This window comes from Hylobates moloch, unplaced genomic scaffold (assembly GCF_009828535.3).
Source record: "Hylobates moloch isolate HMO894 unplaced genomic scaffold, HMol_V3 SCAFFOLD_19, whole genome shotgun sequence".
Lineage (NCBI taxonomy): Eukaryota > Metazoa > Chordata > Mammalia > Primates > Hylobatidae > Hylobates > Hylobates moloch.
Window position 1 is genome coordinate 39,454,134 of NW_026652294.1, and position 25,206 is coordinate 39,479,339.

Consider the following 25,206-nt stretch of genomic DNA (forward strand, 5'->3'; position numbering starts at 1 on the left):
ACACGTACACGCATGTATACAAAAATGAATATATGCTCAGATATATACAATATATAAATGGGCAAATATAAAATCCCCTTTGTGCCACGAATCCATTCATTCATTCATCAAATATTTGAGCATCCACTTTGCCTAGAACCAACTTATCTGTTGGGATGAGCAAGGCATAAGAGGTTCTTGCTCTCATAGAACTTAGAATTCTACTGGAGGAAGATGAGAACAGATACGAAATGTAAGCAGTGGAAGTGCTGTAAAAACATAGAGCTTTGTGAGAGTGATGCTTTGAATGGTCCTGGTGTTCCATTGGGTGTTCGGGCAGGGGGAATGGACTCGGACGTGAACTATGAGCCGAGATTCATTTTATAAACGGGAACACAGACACATGGACACTTGAAGGGCCTTGGTGGCCGGAAAACTGAAGGCAAGTTCCCATCCGTCTTGGCACCACTCTCCCGAATAGCAGTTTCAGGGAACTGCACAAGCCAAAACCAGCCGGTCGCAGTCCAGGAGCGCCTGCGCAAGAGGACGCCGTCACCTTGACGTCAGCGCGCCGGGCTCTGGCCCGCCCCTTGTGGCACCAGCCCCGCCCCGCCCCGCCCCGCATACCCGTGCGCTCTCGCGCATGCTCCGAGCCCCGCCCCCGTGCGTCACAGAATGGCCTCGGACACCCAGGCAGCCCCTGACGTGTCGGGGAGGAGCCGGGCGCGGAGGTACGCGGAGTGGAGCTCGGGGCTGCGGAGGGGAGCTGAGCGGAGCGGCTGGGCGGGCCTGGCCAGGCCAGCGGAGCGGAGACGTCGGTCGAGCGGCGGCGAACATGCGCTTTTGACACATTGGAGGTGAGCCTGCAGCGCGGGGCCGCTCCCTAAGGGGCTGCGCTGGGCCGGAGGCGCCGAGGCCTGCCCTTGGGGAGCCTTCCCGGCCCGGGTCCGTGTCTGAGGCTCCGCCGGGGCGGGCCGGGCCGGGTTCTGGGGCGGCCAGCGCGGGGGCAACTGTTCCAACCGCTCTAACTGTCCCCTCCCTTCCCTGGTCCGACGTGTGAACCTCCAGGGGCGCCTGCAAGGGAACGATCCCGGTGGCCTCCGGAGGATGTGCCCCGTTCCGGGTGGGGTGAGGGCTGGCGGTGACGGAGGCCGGGACGTGGCACCGTGGGCTGGGGCGCTGGCGGCGCAAGGAGTGGCCCAGTCGGAGGTGGCAGCGGCGCGCCCAGCCCGCCTCCTCCTACCCCCTCCCCGAAATTCCTTCATTTGCGAGGGTGGTTTGGAGCGGGGTTGCATTTTGATCTCTCAGTGCCTCTCTCCCATGGGGGGCGAGAGCGCGAGCAGCCTACGTTGGGCTCGGATTGGCATTCTCCTGACTCCCGCCCGGAACTGCTAATCATCCTCCCCCGGAGTTCGGGAAAGTGTCACCAACGGGCTCGGGTTACTTGTGCTTGACTCTTTTCTTGCTGTAAGCCATGAGATGACCCTTTAAGTTTTGCAAAGGAGGTGAGAGTTCTGTCACTACTGATTATTACATTCTATTTACGTAGCACCTTTACACGTTTCAGAACACTCTTCTTCCTCTTTCGAGCCGCATCACCTTGTGGTTGCAACTGATTATGTTATCGCCATTTCGATGGAGAAATGGAGCTGAGATGGGGGTAATTAATTTATACTTAGGTTCAACCAACTGGTGAGTGGCTTAGCTTGGATCATAATTTACCTTTCTAGGCTCGGAGTTCTGGTTTCTTTTCGTGGGATTTTTATACCTTTCTCAGCTAGGAAACAAGGCAGAAAATGTGACTTGCCAAAGATATGCCAGAAGCTGGTAGATTACTTAATTATTTTTGAGCAAACTCACCTAGGATAAAAACTGCTGCTCAGTCATGAGAAAAATCTTGCTGTGAAGCTTGTTCAGGAGTTGCTGGTTAATTATTTTGTCTGATAAATTGTGTTGCTCTTAATGTGCTTAAAAGATAGTGTAATGGCTTTGCTAAATCATGAAGTTGATGGGCACAATGCAGCGTTAAGTCATGGGCTGAAGAGAAGTAAAGGGAAACCAAGTGAAGTATTTCTTCTGAATTATTGTTAAAATTATTGTTACTTAAAATTAGAATGCATGAGAAACAAAACCTTTGGCCAGCCCTGGTTAGAGGTTGACTTCATCCAGATAGAAATTGCTAAATCTTCTGAAGCTGTAGTTCTTTTGATTTTTTAAAATTAAATAAATTGAAGTTGGATAAGGAGCTTAAAATAAGTAGGAACCGTAGTAAAACTTAGATCTTGCTTTCATGACATCTGCAAAACAACTTATTTTTATTTTCATTTTAAACCATGCTGAGATAAATTTGGTTACTAAAGCTTAAAATTACTTCTGACGTAAGTTTCTGAGCACTCCATAAAGTAAAAAAGAAGTCTGATAGAATCAGAGACCGTGTTTAAGATCAACTTTGAAGAGTTAAAAATTCTGTAAATGTCACCTTTGAGAGTAGTAGAATTTCAGTAAAAAGGCATGTATTACCAACAGTGAGTTCTGAAAGAACTCTTCCAATGTCATTAGTCCATTTTAGAACTGTTAACCAGAAACAATATCATTGAAAGTAGATTTTCTTACCGTTGTACAAAGAGTAATTTCCTTGTAAATAAAAGGCATTTTGGACAGGCTGTTTTAAACTCAAATGAGTTGATTGCTGCTAGATTTCTGAAGGTCATACACAGTATGATAATGCTTTACGTAAAAATTGTCATGCTTTTGAGACTCTGTCCATATTGAGATCTGGTATTAAAGAAAGATGGGATGGGGACGGGCAGAGAATAATAATTTTTTTTTTTTTTTTTTGACGGAGTCTCCCTCTGTTGCCCAGGCTGGAGTGCAGTGGCACGATCTCGGCTCACTGCAACCTCCACCTCCTGGGTTCAAGCAATTCTCCTGCCTCAGCCTCCTGAGTAGCTGGGATTACAGGTGCACGCCACGACGCCCTGCTATTTTTGTATTTTTAGTAGAGATAGGGATTCACCATGTGGGTCAGGCTGGTCTCAAAATCTTCACCTCGTGATCCGCCCGCCTCAGCCTCCCAAAGTGCTGGGATTACAGGCGTGAGCCACCGTGCCCTGCCAATAATACATAATTATCTATCTTCATTATAGCTTCAGAAAATTGTGGATGTACCATTAGAGCATTGTTTTAGCAGTATTTCTATATTAGCTAACTTTCTATAGCCTGAATATCTCTAGTTACATAGTTTGAAATAACAGTGAACACATCCTCCCAGTGTAACTTGAAGCAAACTGAACAGACTGTAAAACAGCCCCTGAAACTGTCGTTTGAGTATCTGCAGTGGTAGCAAATTTTATTATTTGTAAATAATCTGATTTTTATTTTTATTTTTTTGGAGACAGGTCTCATTTTGTCACCCAGGCTGGAGTGCAGTGGAGTGATTACAGCTTACTGCAGCCTCAACTTCCTGGACTCAAGCAATCCTCCCACCACAGTCTCACGAGTAGCTGGGACCACAGGTGCATGCCACCACATCCAGCTCATTTTTGTATTTTTGTTAGAGATGGAGTTTCAGCATGTTATCCAGGCTGGCTTTGAACTTCCAGGCTCAAGTGACATTCCCACCTCAGCCTCCCAAGTGCTGGGATTAATATGTGTGAGCGACCATGCCTGGCCAGAATCTGATTTTTAAAAAGAGTAAATCTGATGGGTAAAAGTAGGGCAATAGAGCTGGATAATACCAGTTAGGAAGCAATAAAGATGAGGTGTGTCCACAAAGTAAGTAGTTTTTGCTTTGTTCTTTTTTTTTTTTTTTGAGACAGAGTCTCGCTCTGTCACCTAGGCTGGAGTGCAGTGGCACGATCTCGGCTCACTGCAAGCTCCGCCTCCCAGCTTCACGCCATTCTCCTGCCTCAGCCTCCCGAGTAGCTGGGACTGCAGGCGCCCGCCACCATGCCCGGCTAGTTTTTTGTGCTTTTAGTAGAGACGGGGTTTCACCATGTTGGCCAGGCTGGTCTTGAACTCCTAACCTCAAGTGATCCGCCTGCCTCAGCCTCCCAAAGTGCTAGGATTATAGGCATGAGCCACTGCACCTGGCCTGCTTTGTTCTTAATGTGGCTCATAAAGCCTATTCCAAAAAAGAAGTTTTGGAAATGTTTTTCAGCAATGGTGATATCACTGGAATATGCATATAGCTTCCTGAAATGATCAATTTTAAAGAATCATTTGCATGTTTTAAATTTTGAAGCCTGTTTACTTTGTGGTCATATTTGAAAGGTCCGCTATTGAACTACCAATTTTTAATAGCTTGATGAACATTTATGTTTTTACTATGTGCCAGGTTCTGTCCTAAGTACTTTACAAATATTAGCTCACTTCATAAGCTCATTTTAATGATTATCCCCATTTCACAGGTGAGGAAATGGAGCACTGAGTCATTAAGTCACTTGCCCAAGGTCACCCAAGTAGTGAGTAGATGCATCAGTAGTGAGTTTGAACTTCCAGGTCTGACTTCAAACTTGAGCAGTTTGGCTTCACGATCTGGGCTCTTAACCACTATGCTATGCTGCTCGTATGACTTATTCTTGGTTGAATGTTTTAAATTGGTTTGATCTGGAAGAGATGATGGTCCTTTTAGTAAATGATATCCAACATAATGTTATAATACTGTTAGAGGGGCCAGTAGGCGGGTTATGAAAATAGCCTATTGATTAGAAAAGTGGTGGTCAACATTCAATTCACATAAGATTCAGCAAGAAAATAAAGAATGTGGCCAGGCACGGTGGCTCACACCTGTAATCCCAGCACTTTGGGAGGCCGAGGAGGGCAGATCACGAGGTCAGGAGTTCGAGACCAGCCTGGCCAACATGGTGAAACCCCATCTCTACTAAAAATACAAAAATTAGCCAGGTATGGTGGTGGGTGCCTGTAATCCCAGCTACTTAGGAGGCCGAGGCAGAATTGCTTGAACCCAGGAGTCAGAGGTTGCAGTGAACTAGGATTGTGCCACTGCACTCCAGCCTGGGCAACAGAGTGAGACTCCATCTCAAAAAAAAAAAAAAAAAAAGAAAAGAAAATAAAGAATGTGTGTTAAGTAAAATAATTTTGCTATAATTATTTGACACTGAATGTAAGTAGTTGGACAAAGAGGATGCAAGGGCTAGAACTAGATTCTCAAAAAGTTTCATGCAAAAGCCTATTTAAAACCTGAGTTATCGGGACACTCATGGAAAAGTTGGTGTTGTATTAAGAATATGTCCCTGTTCAAGAACCAAAAGTCAGAGACAAAGGGATACTCGCAGTACATCCAGAGGGGTAAACAATGCTATTCCTCAGGGATTACTACTTAACTAGGCGCTCTTCAAAGCATTAACTGCTAGTACATCCTCTGATACTATATAAATGGGTCAAAACCAACAAAAAATACCCCCACATGGAAATGCTTTGAAGTGGACTCCTGAATAACATTTACAGATTCAAAACAATCCTAACTCTTTTCGTAGAAGAATTGGCTCCACATTCAAACACCTTCAAAAAAATGTTAACTGCCAAGGAAGGTATCTAACAGTCATTAGGAACTTTCATAATGATGCTGGTTCATGGGCCACACTATTAGCATATCATCAAATGCTGCACAGTAACAGAAAGAGTACTGAAAACTCAAAGGAAAAATGATCCGACCAGTGAATAAAATGTTCAGTACAGAAGCAGCACTAGGCACTCAGCCCCAGAAAGGCAGATGGGTAATCTAGGGGCAATACAAAGCATGACAAAATATTTAAGGGACTGAGATGGCTGCCAAATCATTATAGGCTAAAAAGGCAAGAAATAATCACTTTGGGAAGAGCAAGGCTGAGAGGTATTATCATCAAAGTCTACAAAACCAGAAGGGACATAAAGGAGAATACAAGTTTGTTCGCCAAATCCTGGAACCTTCCAAGAGAGCAGCACATGGGACTCAGGGCAAAGCTAAGACCAAAAACAGGAAGTTCATCGGTGGCTATAAAGTTATGGAACTTATCCCAGTTGCTTCAAATAAGATAAAATCAATACATTACAAGTTTTAGACTTGAAATCATTAACTTACAAAATGCTCTATATAAGGATCAGGACTTTCTTCTATTGCTTTTTTAATTCTCCTGAGCTTTTAAATTGCTCTTTTTCTTAGTGACAGTAGAGTAACATGTCTTCACCACAACCTCAAGTATATCCAGCTTCTCACTCGTGCTCTATGCTATCTGTTCTATGGGATTCCTTATTTTTCTTGGTGTCATCCGTCTGAAGCATTCTATGGGCCTGATGGACTAGGCTTCATCCTGGGACTTTTCATTGCAGCCCTAGGTTGGAGCCCCTGTTTCCTGCATCCCGTGCTGTCCAGGTCATGGTTTTCTCCCTTCTTTTGTACTTGTCTCAGGAAGTGTGTAGGAGGTAGCCCTCCTGACCTTTTTTTAAAAGTCTTTGTCTAGTACCTTCTGAGTTCTTGTGTAAGAAAAAATCTCATTTCCTGAATTGTCTGTTTCCTCTCAGTTCAGTAGGTCCTAAAATTTTCTTATTCATGCTACTGGGTTTTCTTACTCGTCAGATGGCTCTTGGTTGTCCATTTATATTTCAGGGCCGGATAGTGATGATTTGAGGTAGCTAGTGTGCAGTGGTTATCTCTAAGGTTCTTCCCAATAAATCCCATCAACTCCCTATTCTTTGATGTGGAGCCTGTACTGAGCCTATGTCAGTGACTGAATGTGGCTGCCCATGTATCGGATTAATAATTTTGTCTAATTGATGATGATAGGTTTTCTAATATTGATTTAATATATGGTGGTACGTTGTGAGGTGGAAGTAAACTACCCACACGTCTTTTTGCTTACTCCATTCCTGAAGTAGGAATTCAGATGTTAATAAAGTGGTACTTTGAAAGTCAAGAGGGAATATTGAAAGGATGATTATAAATCCGTGCACATATGTATTTATTTATTTTCAAGACAGGGTCTTGCTGTGTTGCCCAGGCTGGAGGGCAGTGGCACAGTCGTGGCTCACTGCAGCCTCAAAATCATGGCTTACTTCAGCCTCACTGCTTCTGGGCTCAAGCAATCCTCCTGCCTCAGCCTCCCCATGTGTTGGGATTACAGGCATAAGCCACCGTGTCCAGACTCAATTCGAATATTTATTGAACTTCCACTGTGTTCTATGTTTGATGATGTGGAGAGATTTAACCGTTCATTCCTTTAAAAAGTTGTTTTTTTGTTGTTGTTGTTGTTTTTGTTTTGCTAAACCTTCCTGAGTGGCTTGTGCTAGATAAACTCCAAGTTCTCTGCATCTCCAGGTTTTTATTAATTTATTTTTATTTTTATTTTTAGATGGAGTCTCGCTCTGTCCCCCAGGCTGGAGTGCAGTGGCGCAATCTTGGCTCACTGCAAGCTCTGCCTCCCGGGTTCACACCATTCTCCTGCCTCAGCCTCCCGAGTAGGTGGGACTACAGGTGCCTGCCACCATGCTCGGCTGATTTTTTGTATTTTTAGTAGAGACGGGGTTTCACCGTGTTAGCCAGGATGGTCTCGATCTCCTGGCCTCATGATCTGCCTGCCTCGGCCTCCCAAAGTGCTGGGATTACAGGCATGAGCCACCACACCCAGCCTATTAATTTACTTTTAAAGCTGGTCTTGAGTTCTTGCTGCCTAGTATGGAATAGGTTGAATCAATTATGGTTTAATTCAGTAAATATTATTGAGTATCCACTATTGTGCAGGCATTGGGCTGAGACGGAAATAAGTAAGCCAGCCTAACAGGCAACACAAAGGTGTAAGCAAATGCATTGCCCTGTGGTAATTATATCAGTGAAAGCCTGTGTGGGGTACAGAGGTAGCAAAGAATGCAAGAGATTTTAATGCTGTCCAGTTGAGGGCAAGAAAACCTCTCTGGAAAAGATGACAATTAGGTTTTAAGGATAAATAGAAGTTTTCCTACTTAGGGGAGCCACTCCAGGTAGAGAAAACCTGGAGTAGTTTTCCAGACCTGAAAGAGCATGGTGTGTTAAGACAGTTTCAAACAATACTGCCAGAATAAAAGATTTCCGTGGAGACGAACAATACTGCCAGAATATAGAGTGGGATGCGTGGGGAGGAGGTGCTAGGAAACGGTAGGCATGCCTCTAGAGTGGGCCTGACGATCAGCTGGGAGTTTTAGGTAGCTAGTCCAAATGTTAGTTAATTAAATCTCTTTTTTTCCCCTCTCTGAATGCCTTGGGAGAAGAACCAGGATGAGAGAGAGATCATTGAAGTTGGAGATTAGTGGACTTTTGGAAGGAAGCTTTGGCCTTAAAAGATGATTAACAGGAAGTTTTTAGAGATTTGATAATAGTAAATTATTGGGAATGTGGTGCCTGATTTTCTAGTAGGGTCACCTGGCATAAAATGTTCCAAGCAGATGTTTTGAAGTAGTTGTATACTGGGAAGGGCAGCATGCATGCGGTAGCAGCATCTCTGACAATAAGCTTGTTTCTGTCTCCCGATTCCCAGAGGACCACGTGGCCTTAAACCAACTGCTGCAACTCTGTGTGCAGGATGATTCTGTGGGCCCAAGTCACCCAGCACCTATGCTGCAACCAAAAGTGCCTCCTGTCGCTTTGTATCAAAGGACCTTTGTCATGATCTCATTCACAATATTGGTGGTCCCTGAGAGTGGAGCAGTGGAGTGATTGACGTGCCTGAGTTTGAAGAGAGTTAACCACTGGAATCTCTCATGTTTTATTCCCTCCAAAATGCTGCAGTTCAGTGTTGTCCCAGATTTTATGCTTTTGCTTAGATTTGTCTGTTCTCTAAGTTGTTAACAGCTTGTCTTTAATATTTCCCAGGCTTTCTTGATCATGGATGGTGAAGATATACCAGATTTTTCAAGTTTAAAGGAGGAAACTGCTTATTGGAAGGAACTTTCCTTGAAGTACAAGCAAAGGTAATGTTGGAAAGCATGCTGAAAGTAGGGGAGGGTGTTTGGAATACACCATGTCTTGTTTGTGCATTTTTCTTTTTAACATAAAGCTAAATTTGGAATTGCAGATTTAGGATTCTAGGATTGAGATTCTACAAACAGTCACCACATGGGTTGTATTTAAATAGTATAACATGCCATAAGTCTTTATATTGTTCAAATTATTAAAATAGTAGGAAAACTATCATTTATGATTTCTTCTGATCATTGCCTCTTCTATGCTTTTTAGTAGGTGGGGCCATCTTTGGCTTGCTTTACGTGCACTGATTCTGCCTCATCATTTTGGTCATTTGGAGATTCTGATAAGCTGTCTAGGGCTCCATAGAACAGACTTTACGTTCTCCCCAGGCAAGCATGATCAGTGTCTGGAGCCAGCAAAGCTTTGAGGGAGGGGGAGAAGCTTCAGGGGTATGGAATGTTTTATAAAATTTCAATTATTTGGTTGGGAGAACTTTCAGGTAACAACCTTTTAAGCACCAAAACTTGTCTCAAATTTCTTTTTTAAAAATGAGATCTTGCTAAATAAAATATTGGTACATTTTCCTATTTTGGTTAACAGAGTTTACTAAGTCTTATCAAACCTTTTACTGCCCTTTCATTATTATCACCGAAGTCAGTTATTCTATTGTGCCAGTGGATATGAAAGGTGTGCATCTATGGCAGGGTTCTTTTTTTTTTTTTTTGAGATGGAGTCTCACTCTGTCACCCAGGCTAGAGTGCAGTTGCATAATCTCGGCTCACTGCAAGCTCCGCCTCCCAGGTTCACGCCATTCTCCTGCCTCAGCCTCCTGAGTAGCTGGGACTACAGGCGCCCGCCACTACGCCTGGCTAATTTTTTGTATTTTTAGTAGAGACGGGGTTTCACTGTGTTAGCCAGGATGGTCTCGATCTCCTGAACTCATGATCTGCCCGCCTCAGCCTCCCAAAGTGCTGGGATTACAGGCATGAGCCACCGTGCCCGGCCCGGGTTCTTAATCTTTTTCTGTGTCATAGTTGTCTTAATGGGCTGGGGTAGCCTATGGACTCCTCAGCATAGTATTTTTAAATGCATAGAATAATAGAATTACAAAGAAAATAAATTATATTGAAAAAAGTTATCTAAATATTAACCTAATTTATGGCATAGTAATATGTACTTCTCTATTAATGCATTAAATAAAAAAAGATACAGAAGTGAATGTAATAACTGCCTAATTTTGAAATAGTCATGAGAATAAATATATTTAGAGATATATGCAACAGTTCTATTGTGATGTGAAAATACCTGTGATTTCTGTTGAATATGGTAGAAGGAAATGCCAAATTTTTTACTTTAATGAAAGTAAAAATGCATTTTTCTCGCATCTGAGTTCTGTGGTGGAAGAAGCTAATGGTATTGAGCTACGTAGCCTTACTTTTCATAAATATTGTAATCACTGACTTGTGGCTCCTTTTTGGGCTTGTCATTTTCATTGAACCCTGAATATATTAAGAGATGCAAAACAGATTGTCTTTAGTATATTTTATGAGAGCATTAGCATTCAAGCAAAAATTATCGAATTGCTATATAATCACCTCCAAGACAATCCTTGTGGTTCTTAGTGTAACTCGTCTTTCCCACTTTGTTTCTGATTAGCTTCCAGGAAGCCCGGGATGAGCTAGTTGAATTCCAGGAAGGAAGCAGAGAATTAGAAGCAGAGTTGGAGGCACAATTAGTACAGGCTGAACAAAGAAACAGAGACTTGCAGGCTGATAACCAAAGACTGAAATATGAAGTGGAGGCATTAAAGGTAATTGCAGCAGTAGACACTGGGGTCTAATGTGTTGGGTTTTATTAAAATGAGAAATATGTTTTTCAGGTGCTTAAGAGCAGCAGGCGACAAAAAATAGTTTGAAAAAAATGCTTAAAGTGAATTTTTGAATAAAATGTTTTCTTTCATGGAACCAGGGGAAAAGGTGGTTCAGAGTTTAGGAGTTCACTTAGAAACTTTGTAGTTGTCACTTTTCTGGCTATAATGTTCCTAGCTATATCATATTATAGTTCCTATAATTTTCAAAAGCTGCCTGATTATTTGTTTTGACAGATAGTTTGCCTCATTCTGCAGTATGTTTACAATTATATTGATAGGGAATATGCATTTATTTCATTATTGTTCATAGCCCTTTCAGTTTTGGAGTTTAGTTAGGGTTAAAAATTTCCCTTCTACAAAGGAATTTTCAGGAGCAAAAGGATTCACCCCTTTCTCTGCCCTTCACCATCTACTGTAGCCACATGCCTGAGGGTGTTTAGTGTCTGGGGAGTGAGTGGGTTCTGGGAAGGTTGGGTGGGCAGGTAAAAGGTAGGGAATTTGAACTCTGTGCTTACCCTGGGCCGCATTTAGCCTGAAAACCCAGAGGTTTCCTCAACAAGTTTGGGGATTTTGAGGCAAGGGTTTTTTATAGTACTTTTTTTCAGAGAGATTGTTATTGGGTTTCTTTCTGAGAGGAGAATGGTTGACAAAATTTAACATGAGTTTAGGCACTTAGAATGAATGTGTCATTTAGTTGTTTTTAAAGTAATTGTTACAAGAGTGTGGGTAAAGTCCTTGGGCTCCCCCCGACCCTTTTAACTTGAGTTACCTCTTTATTAAAGAGGACTGTATATTAATGACATGTACTTTCCTATACTGATGCCCTCAGGAGAAGCTAGAGCATCAATATGCACAGAGCTATAAGCAGGTCTCAGTGTTAGAAGATGATTTAAGTCAGACTCGGGCCATTAAGGAGCAGTTGCATAAGTATGTGAGAGAGCTGGAGCAGGCCAACGATGACCTGGAGCGAGCCAAAAGGTAAACGAATGACTGCGTTTTGTTAGAAAAAAACCACCTTGGTAATTAGTGATTAAAATCTTTATTAGGCTCTTCCCCTAGATCTTAGTCCCAGAACATTTCCTGTTGGTGTTTCACGTCACTTGTAACTCATCGGATGGAAAGGAACCCCAAATCCTCATCTCCCAGATAATGTCCTTCAAAGCTTTTCTCTTTCAATTTTTCTTTTTTCCTTCTTTCATATACTTGGTTGATCCTGTTGGTTTTGTTTTGTTTTGTTTTTTTGAGACAGGGTCTCTCATTGTTGCCCAGTCTGGAGTGCAGTGGCATGATCTTGGCTCACTGCAACCTCTGCCTCCCAGGTTCAAGCGATTCTTGTGCCTCAGCCTTCCAAGTAGCTAGGGTTATAGGCATGTGCCACCACACCCAGCTAATTTTTATGTTTTTAGTAGAGACGGGGTTTTGCCATGTTGGCCAGGCTGGCATCTTGAATTCCTGGCATCAAGTGATCTGCCTGCCTTGGCCTCCCAAAGTGCTGGGATTATAGGCATGAGCCACTGCACCCAGCCTAGGTTTTGTGTATTTATTTATTTATTTTTTAAACTGTCTCATGCGTTCCTCCGTCTTCCCTCTGTGCTCTTAACACTTCCATACTTCCTGTAGATCCTCACATCTTATACCTGGATTCTGTAGTTATCCTCTAGCTGATACATCTTTATATTTCTATTCCTTTTTATTTTAATACTGACTGATGAATTTTCTTAAAATGTTGATCAGTTCAGATTTTCTGAACAACCTGCAGTGGCTTGCTATCACTGTTGCCAAACTTTATGCATCTTTAATTAGTTGTTTCTTAACCATTCCAAACTTAGTTCCTATTACTTTATAATTGTTTCCTGGTATTTCCTTCCTCAATATTTATCCAGTGGGTCTTAAGTGACTGACATGATGCTGAACTTAGAGATGCGGAGCTAGTCTGGTCACTACCCTTGGGGGTGACAGATATGTACATTCACTATGTTAATAACCTACTAAAAAAAAGTGGGCAAGCTGCTGCTCCAGGGCATAGGGGAGGCAGCAGCCAGATTGGTTGCGGAGGATAACCAATCAGAGGCTGAAGTGAAGTTACAAAGTGACACCCTATGCAAATGTCTGGATGGTTGCAGAAAGCAAAGGGAATAAATAGCCTCTGGTCCTTTTGTTACTTAGGTGTGGAAAGTTCGGGTATGATTTGATTTTGTTTGATTTAGTTCTAGGATCCGTGTGAATCGGACTTAGGTTCCCTGACTTGGGACTTAATGTTTTAAACAAACTCTTACATATATTACAAGTTTTGAAAAGTTGTCTTTCCGAAAATGTGTAAACTTGATTGTATTGTGTTCAAAACACAGTGGAGATATAAATAGTGTAACAAATAGCCTTTCTGTAGGGAACATTAAGGAATAGATGGGAATTTAAGAGAATATATTGCATGTATTGCCCAACTGATAGAGACACTACGTGCCAGCAGTGGTCGGGAAGGGGCAAGATCATCTTCTTTGAATGGGGCCAGGCTGGCTTGGTAAGGAAATGTCGCGAGATAAACTGACAGTTTCCTTTTGTACTATCTGTTTGCACATGTTATGTATTTAATTCATGTACTCTAATTTTTCTTTTTAGGGCAACAATAGTTTCACTGGAAGACTTTGAACAAAGGCTAAATCAGGCCATTGAACGAAATGCATTTTTAGAAAGTGAACTTGATGAAAAGGAATCTTTGTTGGTCTCTGTACAGAGGTTAAAGGATGAAGCAAGAGGTAAAATTTATAACTTAAAGAACACAATTGACCCTTGAACAACATGGGTTTGAATTGTGTGGGCCCACTTATACTCTGATTTTTTTTTCAACCAAACACGGATTGAAAATACAGTATTCATGGCATTCAGAACCCTGTATATGGAGGGCTGACTTTTCATATATACGGGCTGACTGTGGGACTTCAGTATGCACCAATTTTGGTGTAGGTGGGGGTCCTGGAACCAATCCCCATGTATACTGAGGGACAACTGTATTTATCCTCCCTTACCTTACTGTCCCTATGCCAGAAGAAGCTTAGAGTCAACTTTTTTTGAAGACATAGTCTTGCACTGTCACCCAGGCTGGAGTGCAATGGTGCAATCTCAGCTCACTGCAAACTCCGCCTCCCGGGTTCAAACGATTCTCCCGCCTCAGCCTCTCGAGTAGCCAGGATTATGGGCGCCTGCCACCATGCCCAGCTGATTTTTGTATTTTTAGTAGAGACGGGGTTTCACCACATTGGCCAGGCTGATCTTGAACTCCTGACCTCGTGATCCAGCTGCCTTGGCCTCCCAAAGTGCTGGGATTACAGACGTGAGCCACCGCGCCCGGCCCCATCCGGCTTATTAAGAAAAAATTTTTTTGTGGAGACGGTCTCAGTATGTTGGCCAGGCTGGTCTTGAACCCTTGGCCTTAAATGATCCTTCTGGTTCTGTCTCCCAAAATGTTGGGATTACGAGTGTGAGCCACTGTGCCTGGCTTCTTAATCATTTTAAAGTGTACAGTCCAGTAGTGTTAAGTATAGTCAAATTGTTGTGTAAACAAATTTTTAGAACTTTTTCATCTTGCAAAACTGAAACTATACCTATTGAATAGCGACTACCCATTTTCCCTTCCCTTCAGCCCCTGGCAACCACAGTTCTACTTTCTATGAGTTCAGCTACTTTAGATACCTCATATAAGGGAGATTATACAGTATTTGTGACTGGTTTATTGCACTTAGCATAATGTCCTCAAGGTTTATCCATGTGTAGTATGTGACAAAATTTCCTTCTTTTTTAAGGCTGAATAATATTCCATTGTATATATTCATTTTCTTTATCGGTTCATCTGTGGATGGCCATCAAGTTGCTCCCATCTCTTGCTATTGTGAATGATACTGCTGTGAACATGGGTGTGCAAATATCTCTTTGAGATCCTGTTTTGAATTCTTTTGGATACATACCCAAAAGGGGGATGACTTTGTTCCTTTTTTAACACAAGCAAATATTCTGTAGGTTAAATTGCATAATTGGAAAAGATAACATTAATTTTGGGTTAAAAACTCGACATTGGCTGGGTGTGGTGGCTCACGCCTGTAATTCCAGCACTTTGGGAGGCTGAGGCAGGTGGATCATTTGAGGTTAGGAGTTCGAGACCAGCCTGACCAACATGGTGAAACCCTGTCTCTACTAAAAATACAAAAAAAAATTAGCTGGGTGTGGTGGCGGGTGCCTGTAATCCCAGCTATTTGGGAGGCTGAGGCAGGAGAATCGCTTGAACCCAGGAGATGGAGGTTGCAGTGAGCCGAGATTGTGTCACTGCACTCTAGCCTGGGCGACAGAGCAAGACTCCATCTCAAAAAAGAAAAAAAACCTCAATATTTGAAAGCATGAGAAAAATTTAAACCGTTCTGAATACTTCTTTTCTAAAACCAAATATTTCATAGTGATAATAGTTAATGCCAGCCCATTTAAAATTACAAAAATGCACTTAGTTGATTTTGCAATAACCCCAAAACTACATCATTTGAAAATAAAAGCAAATAAGTTGGTGAAGAATATTTACTTTTGTGTGAATTGTACTGTGGACTCTGCAGTGTTTCTTTTTGCATATGAGCATAAGTAACTTCTCTCAGGTTATAGCATTTTTAAATTCTCAAAGATCATTTAGACAGTAGTTTTGCCATTTTTATTCCCCTAGAAATAAAAGTTATAATTAAATAGGAAATTCATTTTTCAGAAATAGTAATTTAGGAAGAAGACCTTTATGACATTTTAGATGTACTTTTCTTGATATATTTGCTCCCGCTAGTGAGTATTCCTGCCCTTATTTGCAATATTTTACAGATTTAAGGCAAGAACTAGCAGTTCGGGAAAGACAACAGGAAGTAACTAGAAAGTCGGCTCCTAGCTCTCCAACTCTAGACTGTGAAAAGATGGACTCCGCTGTCCAAGCATCACTTTCTTTGCCAGCTACCCCTGTTGGTAAAGGAACGGAGAACACTTTTCCTTCACCGAAAGGTTTGTAATGTCTTTTCTTTTTGAGGCGATGTGTTAGATGATCAGCTTACGGGGGTTTGTTGCTGAAGGCGGTGGCTAAGGTTTAAAGAGTAATTTTAGTTTAAAAGTTGGTGAAGTCTAGCGCTATGTGAAACAGAAGAAGGAATTGTTTTCCTAGGCCACTAATACATAGGAAACAGTGAAATGATGGTTACATTTAAGATGAGATTTTTAAAAGTTAAAGATTTTTAAGGAAAGTTTATTTTTTGATGATAGCAACAGATTTTGCGATTACAGCAGTATGTTTAGGTAGAAAATTTTAAAAACACAGAAAAAAAAGGAAATAAAAATCATGTTATCTTACCACTTACAGGCACCCACCATTAACATTTTGAGTTTTTTTTCTATTGTGTGCTTGTGTGTGTTTGTGCACATCTCTTTGTCACATGCAAATTTGGGGATCATATTTAAACACAGTTTTATTTCTTCCTTTCGCCACTTTCCATATCATGGGAGACCTGAGGCCTTTCTACATAGAATGTACAGAGAATCATTAAGTTATCTTTCAGACTCATGTAAGACCAGCTTGGATGGACATGCCCATTCTGTTACATGCTTCAGGAGCTTCCTTTTTCAAAAGCGTTGTTTGGAGTAACTGGTGATTGGCACATACAGAATACTCACATTGCCATCAGCCAGTGTGTTTTTTTAAATCCAGATAAGCAGAAAAACCACCTAGTAGCCACTAGATAGAACCTTAAAATGGAATCTTAAAGCTCTCAATTGAGATTTGTTTAGATTTTGCAGCTTGCAGTTCATATTTCAGCTACTCTCATCCCCCCATGCTTTTTTTTTTCCACCCTATGTTGAAGCTGTCATCCCACCCTTTTTAAAATACAGGGTTTTATCTTTTAGAATGCTGTGTGGGCAACTAGTACAGTGAGCTCTCTCTGTCTGCGCTACTCAATAGTCACCAGCCCATGTGGCTATTTAAATTTATATTAAAATGAAATAAAATATAAAATTCAGTTTCTTGGTCACATTAACCACATTTCAAGTGCTCAGTAACCCTTGAGTAGGTAATTCAACTTGTCTTTGCCTTGTTACGAGATGATATCAGATAAGGTATGTGAAGGTGCTATATGGTTGTAAGGTGTTTCTAATTGCGCTAGGTTTACTGCTGAGGACAAAGGGCAGGCAATAGATTATTAGCAGTCATCAGGAGCCCTCATGGTCAGTTTTTCAGAAGAGCCGCTTGTATATTTGAAGATTTCACAATTACATCTGAGGACTAACAAAGTTTTGCTTTTATGTTACTGATTAGAATTATGCAGATCTGAAAATCCTTTAGTTGAAGATGAATCAGAATAGTGAAAGGCCTCAGGTGAGGTGACACCCACAGGTGGTGCACAGTTTTTTTAATAGCCTGTTAGAATTTTCATTCAGGGCCTCGGGGAGTCAAAAGGACATGGAGCCTGCTCTGGCACCGCATGAGATGTGCCAACCCTATGGCAGTAATATTTGCTTAATAGATAGGTTTTTAGGCTGGAACCAATAGCATGAATTTTCACTGGCTAACCTAAAAGCTGCTGTGTACTAGATCACTGTCATTTCATTACAAGAAAGCACAGAGTTGTGAGCAGCAGCAGGTGGTCAGAGAAATCAGTAAGATCTTAGAGCTGATCTTTCTGAAGTGGTCTGTCTTTAATTGTATTTTACTTTTTACAATGTTTGTTTTCTTTCTTTCTTTCTCTCTTTCTCTTTCTTTCTTTCTTTCTTTCTTTCTTTCTTTCTTTCTTTCTTTCTTTCATCCCTCCCTCCCTCCTTCCTTCTTTCTTTTCTTTTCTTTTTTTTTTTTTTTTTTTGACAGAGTTTTGCTTTTTTTGCCCAGGCTAGAGTGCAATGGTGCGATCTCAGCTCATTGCAACTTCCACCTCCCAGGTTCAAGTGATTCTCCTGCCTCAGCCTCCCAAGTAGCTGGGATTACAGGTGTGTGCCACCACACCCAGCTAATTCTGTATTTTTAGTAGAAATGGGGTTTCACCATGTTGGTCAGGCCAGTCTCAAACTCCTGACCTCAGGTGATCCACCCACCTCAGCCTCCCAAAGTGCTGAGAGTACAGGCGTGAGCCACCATGCCCAGCCTACAATGTTTGTTTCTAAAAAGCATTTAAAGCAACTTACCATAAAAGCACAGATTTAATAACACCTAAAATATAAAACTCGAATAGGGAAAAATGAGATCTAGAAATCCCTACAGCAGTTTTTTATATCATGTTGAGCACCTGTTACGTGTCATGCATTATTCTGGATGCTGGGAGTACAGTGTGTTAAGACAAAGCCCCTACCTTCAATGAGATTATATTCTAGAGGAGAAGAAGGATAATAAACAACAAAAAAACCCACACAAGTATTTTTGTTGCTGATTAGCACTCTGTGGAAAACAAACATAAAAAGTAATAGCTAACCTTTATTGAGTACTTACTACGTGCATTTTTAAAGTACATTAATTTAAACTTCACAACAACTTTATGATGAGGTAGTTTTTATTTGCCCCCTTTTACATATGGGTAACTTACCCAGTGGCTGAACTGGATTTGTATACAGTAGTTCAGCGCAAGAGCCCTTAATCATGATGTCATATTATCTCTTAAAAATTAAGAAATGTGCACGACTGAAAACCTTACTGAGTGTAGAAGCAGATATGGGTAAATATCATGGTAAATACTATGATTCTGAATGGGAAGACTTAATTTTCTTACAATATCCATTCTCCCCAAGTCAATCTATAATTTCAACTTCTAATAAAAATCCTAACAGGATTTAAAAAATTGATATGTTGATAATAAAATTATTCTGGAATAGTAAATGTGCAAGAACAGCTGAGAAAAGTTTGAAATGGGCTATAGCAAGAAGGATCTTTGCCTTTTGAGATCTCAAAATATATTTTAAATTATGATAATTAAAGTAGCATACTTCTGATAGAATAGGCTAATAGTTCAATGGAACTGAAATATATTCACATATTTAGGGAATTTAGTTTATAGTTATAGTGCTATTTCAGATGAGATGAGTTTTCCTTAAATGATACTAGGACAATTGTCTCTGCATTTGGAGGAAAAAAATTTAGATATGTATCTTATAGACAACTATAATTTCTAGGTGAATTAAACGATCTAAATGTAAAAAAATTAGAAAAATACTAGGAGAAAGTATGGGAAACATTATGACATTAAGATGGAAAAGCCAAAGGTTCTCCTACCAAAACACAGTGTTTACAAGATGAATGTCACACTGAGAGATAGAATGTCTATAAGAGAAAGGGTGAATATCCAGAATGTATAGAGTTCCTACAGATTGATTACAGGAAAGACAAAACCAGTAGAGAAATGTACAAAGACTGATTTTCAGAAGAGATTCGAATGACTAGTTACTATGGAAATAGAAACTAAAACAACGTGACTGTCAAATTGTCAAAAAAAAAAAAAAGATAATATCTAATATTATCGAGGGCACCACCACGTAGATTGCTGATATTAGCACAGGCTTTTTAGAGAGCATTTTGGCAGTGTCTGTTAAGGTGAAAAAAATCGGCATGTGCTCTGACCCAGCAGTTCTATTTTTAGGAATCTCTTTCCCAGAAATACTTGTCTAGATGTTTAAGAGTATATGTCCTTGTAGCATTATTTGTAATGGCGAAAAATTTGATATAATGTAAATATCCACCAATTGGAGAGTGGTTTAGCCTATTTATGGTATCTATACTTTACATAGTTTGAAGTAGTTTGTTGATATTGTGTTGTTATACTGCTTTGTAACATCAGCAACAAAACCCAAATGTAAAGGGAACTGCAAGTGTAATCACTCAGCTTTTATTTTTCTCTAGCTATACCAAATGGTTTTGGTACCAGTCCACTAACTCCCTCTGCTAGGATATCAGCACTAAACATCGTGGGGGATCTCTTACGGAAAGTAGGGGTAAGTTTCAATTATTTATCACTAGGTGTTTCCACTGACAAGGTATTGAATTATTTCTTAATTTGAAGTGAGGGAAGAAAGAAAGGATACTTTCCTGTAGTAAAGGCTATCACCAAGCTCAGAAGCAAAAGCATCCATTGACTAGCCTCTGGCTAGTCACTTCATGATGCCCCTGCAGAAGAGCCTGTACCTTGAGCTCTTAGGTTCCCACCAGGGCATTCTTTCTGTTCCCCATTCCTGTTTCAACAGCACGATGCCTCTGTCCTTGTCTAGAATACTTTGTCTAAGGCCTGCTGTGTGTCTTCTACCACCTTCATCGTGGTCTTTGCTGCTGTCTGCCGTCTTCCTGGTCATTCCCTTGTCTTGTGTTTGTGGGACTTTAACATTTGGCTCATGGCATTACTCTCTACTCTTAGTCTTGCCCACCTTATTTCCTTGGCCACCTCAACTTCAGTGCCTTCTCCTTGGTGTGAGCCTTGTATTCCAGAACAGTTTCGCTTCTGAAATACTAAACCCAGCCAGACGTGGCGGCTCATGCCTGTAATCCCAGGACTTTGGGAGGCTGAGGCAGGTGGATCACCTGAGGTCAGGAGTTCAAGACCAGCCTGGCCAACATGGTGAAACCCCGTCTCTACTAAAAATACAAAAATTAGTCGGGCGTGGTGGCAGGTGCCTGTAATCCCAGCTACTTGGGAGGCTGAGGCAAGAGAATTGCTTGAACCCAGGAGGCGGAGGTTGCAGTGAGCCAAGATCGCGCCATTGCACTCCAGCCTGGGCAACAGACAGCAAGACTCCATCTCAAAAAAAAAAAAACGAAAAAACGAAACCCGTTTTTCTGCTCAATCAGTGTTTTACTCTGTATCATACCTACTCTTTAACCTCATCAAGAGTATTACCCCATTTTTTAGTGTGTTTGTTTTTATCAGCCATCTCTTGCTTTCACTTCCTTTCTGTTCATCTGTGATCTCACACATCTCTTACTCTGTCACTGTTGACTTCATGGTCTCTCTGGCCACAAAGGAGATCTGCAGTCTGAATTACTGGAAACAGTTGCAGAACCTTGTGGATTTATGCCACTATCAAGTCAGCATTTCTAGCATTAGCTCCCATTCCTGTTTCCCTTAGTGACTTTTACCTCTCCTTTCAGTAATCAACCCTTGCCATTTCCCACTATCTACTACCCCCTTCACTTATTTTCGTGTGTGACACTTTCTAAAAAATATAGAAATTGCATTATACTTTATCTAAAGCAGAAATGGGAGGCCAAGACACAGGTCCTATATTTGCCTGTTTCAACTCATCATAGGGGTTATTTTCTAACCATCAGATTAAACCTGCATTTTAAGCTTAAAATACAAAGTAAAGTGCTCAGGTCATTCCCTATAGTACATAGAGTAATCTTTCTTCACTCCCAAGATAACCATTTTAAAATCCTCTATGTTGGAGTATTTGTCTTTATAACTTGAAATCATGTGCTTATTTTTCTGTTTATCTTGATTTACTCAACTTTAAGCAAAGAGATTTTTATTTTTATTTTTTGTTCTTTTAAAAAAATTACTTTAAGCTTCTTAAACTTTTGTTTCCGAATGTATTAGGTTATATCTTTTTTTTTTTTTTTTTTGAGAATGGAGTCTCGCTTTGTTGCCAAGGCTGGTGTGCAGTGGCACGATCTCAGCTCACTGCAACCTCTGCCTCCCAGGTTCGAGGGATTCTCCTGCGTCAGCCTCCGGAGTAGCTGGGATTACAGGCACGTGCCACCATGCCTGGCTAATTTTTGTATTTTTAGTAGAGACGGGGTTTCACCATGTTGGCCACGCTGATCTCGAACTCCTGACTTCAGGTGATCTGTCTGCCTTGGCCTCCCAAAGTGCTGGGATTACAGGCATGAGCCACCATGTCTGGCCAGTATTAGACTATATCTTAACTCTCTGTTCTCTCCCTTTCTTCCCCACCACACTCCCACTCCGCTTTCCTTTTCTGAGCCCTCTACTAGCTGTGGGAGCTCTCTGTTGGTTGGTTCTAAAAATGGAAAAGTAGTCAAACAGCATTTGTAACAATGAACATATATGTGTTATTTACTGTGTAATCACAGAGGAGATGCTGGGCTTTCAGGTGCGTCTTTATATTTGTGCCACTCAACAAATGTGTTTTGAGAATTTTGTTCTTTAACTGTAATTTACTCAAAATCATACTGGGTTTTTTAATATTTCCTATTGTAGCTGACTGTATGCTGCTTTCTTTTCCTAGCATTTCTGTTTCCCCTTCTTTCTTTTGAGTAGAAGAAACCTACACCTTTCTTTACTCTCGGATCTTCTAGCTTCTTCTTCACACTCTTTGCGGGATGCCCTGATGGGCTTCGAGGGCTGCTGCATTGTTGTCGCCCTTGAATTTCTCTCCATTTTACTCTTGGGTTAGTTCTGCCTGTTCCTCACCGCACGTTGTTGTCTGTCTTTGTTCCTTGTTTGTTTTGCTTTAGTACTTTAATTTATTCAGAAGTGGTGCATGAAGGTTTAATTTGGCATCCTTGTATGGTTTACACATTCAGCTGACAATCTGTCTTCTAAGAGTTATCACAATAACGACCTCCAAAAGTCATCAACACTTTGGGTCTGCTGCTGTCCACCAGCCCTTGTTGGCTTTTATGAATATTTCATTTATGCCTCTTTACACGACTTTGTCCACTGACTTGAACTGGAAGCCCTTCTCCACTCTTGCATGCCCTTCACAGAGAAAATCAAGGCCATTTGTTTTAAGCTTCTTTGATTTCTTTTCTCATCTTCTGTTACTACCCTCCTATTATTACCTCTATTTGTAGCCATTCCTCCTTTTTGTCCCAGTGGTAAAAGTGCAGATTCCTGCCCGTGGCTAATTTTGTCCATCTGTGCTTTGGATCTCATTTCTTCCAACCCTTAAATCTTTATTTCTCCTGTATCTTCAGCCTTTTACTATATATGCGTTAATATTTATGTGTAATGTTTATGTATTACACATTATATGTTATGTATTATACATGTATACTTTGATATTTCTGTATTACATATTATCCATATAAATATATGTAATACTTATGTGGTACATATTACATACTTTAAAGCTTCTTGAAAGTGTGTCCCCGTTTATTGTTAGCATTTTGACTGCATGCTCACTCCCCAGACACTTTAGCCTGGGCTCTGTCCCCTGCTCATGCCGCTAAAACTGCTCACTGGTGATCTCAGTGCTGTCAAATCCAGTGGATGCTGTTCTGTCCTAATTTTACTTGAAGCATTCAACACTGACCTTTTTTTTATGTTAATGCCCTCTTTTCTCTGCTTCTCTGATGCTGTGTCGTGGCTGCTCCCAACTTTCTTTCCATTCCTCTTAGTCATCTTGTTGGGTCTTCGTCTGCTCACCCTTTCGATACTGGTTTTACTCAGAGTTCTGTCCTTGGTTTTCTGATCTTAATCACAGCCATAGTTTCATCCACCCCTGGGCGTGGATGTCTTTCAAATCTTAATTTCTAGACCACCCTTTCCCCCCTCAAAAGACCTGGTGCTCGTGCTTGGATGTCTCACTGATGTCTCAGACATAAGTTGTGCCTGCTGTGTGATAGATACTTAATATATATTTGAATGAACGTGTGTCTTGAATATAGGAATTGAATGGCTCTCGATTTCTACTGTGTGTGTGTAGTTTTAATAAGCTGCTGAATTATTGCTGAATTATGCTTATTCAGAGTTTGTTCTACAAGGTCATTACCTCTCTTCCTTTTTTCTGTTGTCATTTTAGTAGGTCATTGTACTTTTGTCATAGGAAAGAAGGAGAAGAAAAAAGTTTGTCTGTTTTTGTTGCTGTTTCTTTTTTTTTTGAGACAGAGTCTGACTCTGTCACCCAGGCTGGAGTACAGTGGTGCTATCAAGGCTCACGGCAATCTCTGCTTCCTGGGTTCCAGTGATTCTTGTGCCTTAGCCTCCTGCGTAGCTGGGATTACAGGTGCATGCCACCACCCCAGCTAATTTTTTTATTTTTTCTTTAGTAGAGACAGGTTTTTACCATGTTGGCCAGGCTGGTCTGGAACTCATGGCCTCAAGTGATCCACCTGCCTTGGCCTCCTAAAGTGCTGGGATTACAGGAATGAGCCACTGCGCCCAACCATTGTTGCTGTTTCCGAATAGCTGTTATTGAAATGTAGGGGGAGGAGGTCCAAATGGATTCTCAAAGTGAAGTATATGTTACCTGTGGATTTAATTTAGCTGTGCATTCCCAGTCCTTTACTGTCGTGGATAATAGACATGAATTGTGTATATATATATTTTGCCACGGATGGTATTTTTCTTTTCGGAGAAGGAGGGGTTTGATTTGGGCAAAGTGTTTATGGGAAAGAGACAGTTGGTGATGTCTGAGTGTGTGGAAATACATGAGAAACGCCTGATCTCTTCATGTCGTCTGTGTTGGTAGAGCCTGGTGCTCGCCAGGTGTTGTGGTGACAGGTGCAAAACAAGGGTGCCCAATTTAGAGGTAAATGCTAAAACGCCAGTGTCATTTGCGGGTGAATTATTTAATTACAGACAAAGGGTATCAGTTAAACATTTTACAGAGTGCTGTCAGAAATAAAATAGCTTTTAATTTCATGTAAAGTGTTGTGAATGTTCTCATCCATTCTCATGCAGTAGAAAAAATGAAGAACCTAGAGAAAGAATTGGCTGCCCCCCAAAAAATTCTCAAGTGATATTTTTGGGTTTTTTAATAGTGCTTGCTCCCAAAACACACCCTGCCCCCCAACACCAACAGTCTACAGCTTAGAAGCGAGCAATGGATGGGTCAAGAGACCTGGGATCTGCTGTTCCATCTCCTGTGCCACACTTTTTTTAGTTGTAAGGGGAAGATTATATGTATTTCCTTCGGTAACACTAAGAGGAAAAAATACAATATTCTGAGGTCATTAGAAAGGGAGCGTAACATAAGTATTTCCCCTTTTTATTAGAAAGTTGATTGATTATGGCTGAACTAACCACCATTATCAACTGAGATAAGTTTTGAGGCTTGAAATAGAAATGGTTTGAAATGCAAATTTTTATGTGCAGCTACTGTTTTGACAACCATATCATTCCTTCTTCTGTTTTGTAGGCTTTAGAATCCAAATTAGCAGCTTGCAGGAATTTTGCAAAAGACCAAGCATCACGAAAATCCTATATTTCAGGGAATGTTAACTGTGGGGTGCTGAATGGCAACGGCACAAAGTTCTCTCGATCAGGGCATACATCTTTCTTCGACAAAGGGTAAGTCCTGAATGTTTTAAGTGATAATTTTTTGAGTAGTAAAGTGACAGATTATTAAGTGAGCATAATGAAGCCTTGAAAAGGTAAACTCAGCTTGGCAAACCTGCCTGAAGCCTGTTATCATTCTAATCTTAGGGGACATGACGTCTATTGTTGTCCTCTAGTCCCCATGGAGTCTGTTGCCCCAGGAACCC

At 41.1% G+C, this 25,206-nt stretch overlaps 1 protein-coding gene across 4 annotated transcripts in view; it reads left to right on the forward strand.

The window, feature by feature from the left end:
• Positions 1-695: 695 nt before the first annotated feature.
• Positions 696-25,206, forward strand: part of NDEL1 (nudE neurodevelopment protein 1 like 1) — a 54,546-nt gene continuing 30,035 nt past the window's right edge. For 3 of the 4 annotated variants that reach the window (XR_009211194.1, XM_032139180.2, XM_032139179.2), the window contains exons 1-8: positions 696-836; positions 8,822-8,919; positions 10,571-10,724; positions 11,614-11,762; positions 13,401-13,537; positions 15,627-15,800; positions 19,666-19,757; positions 24,861-25,012. Coding sequence is in view for 3 of the 4 variants with exons in the window: in XM_032139180.2 (XP_031995071.1) it covers positions 8,834-8,919; positions 10,571-10,724; positions 11,614-11,762; positions 13,401-13,537; positions 15,627-15,800; positions 19,666-19,757; positions 24,861-25,012 (944 nt within the window). In the remaining variant the exon portion in view is untranslated. The remainder of the gene's footprint in view (positions 837-8,821; positions 8,920-10,570; positions 10,725-11,613; positions 11,763-13,400; positions 13,538-15,626; positions 15,801-19,665; positions 19,758-24,860; positions 25,013-25,206) is intronic. The other variant, XM_032139178.2, reaches the window with a different exon arrangement.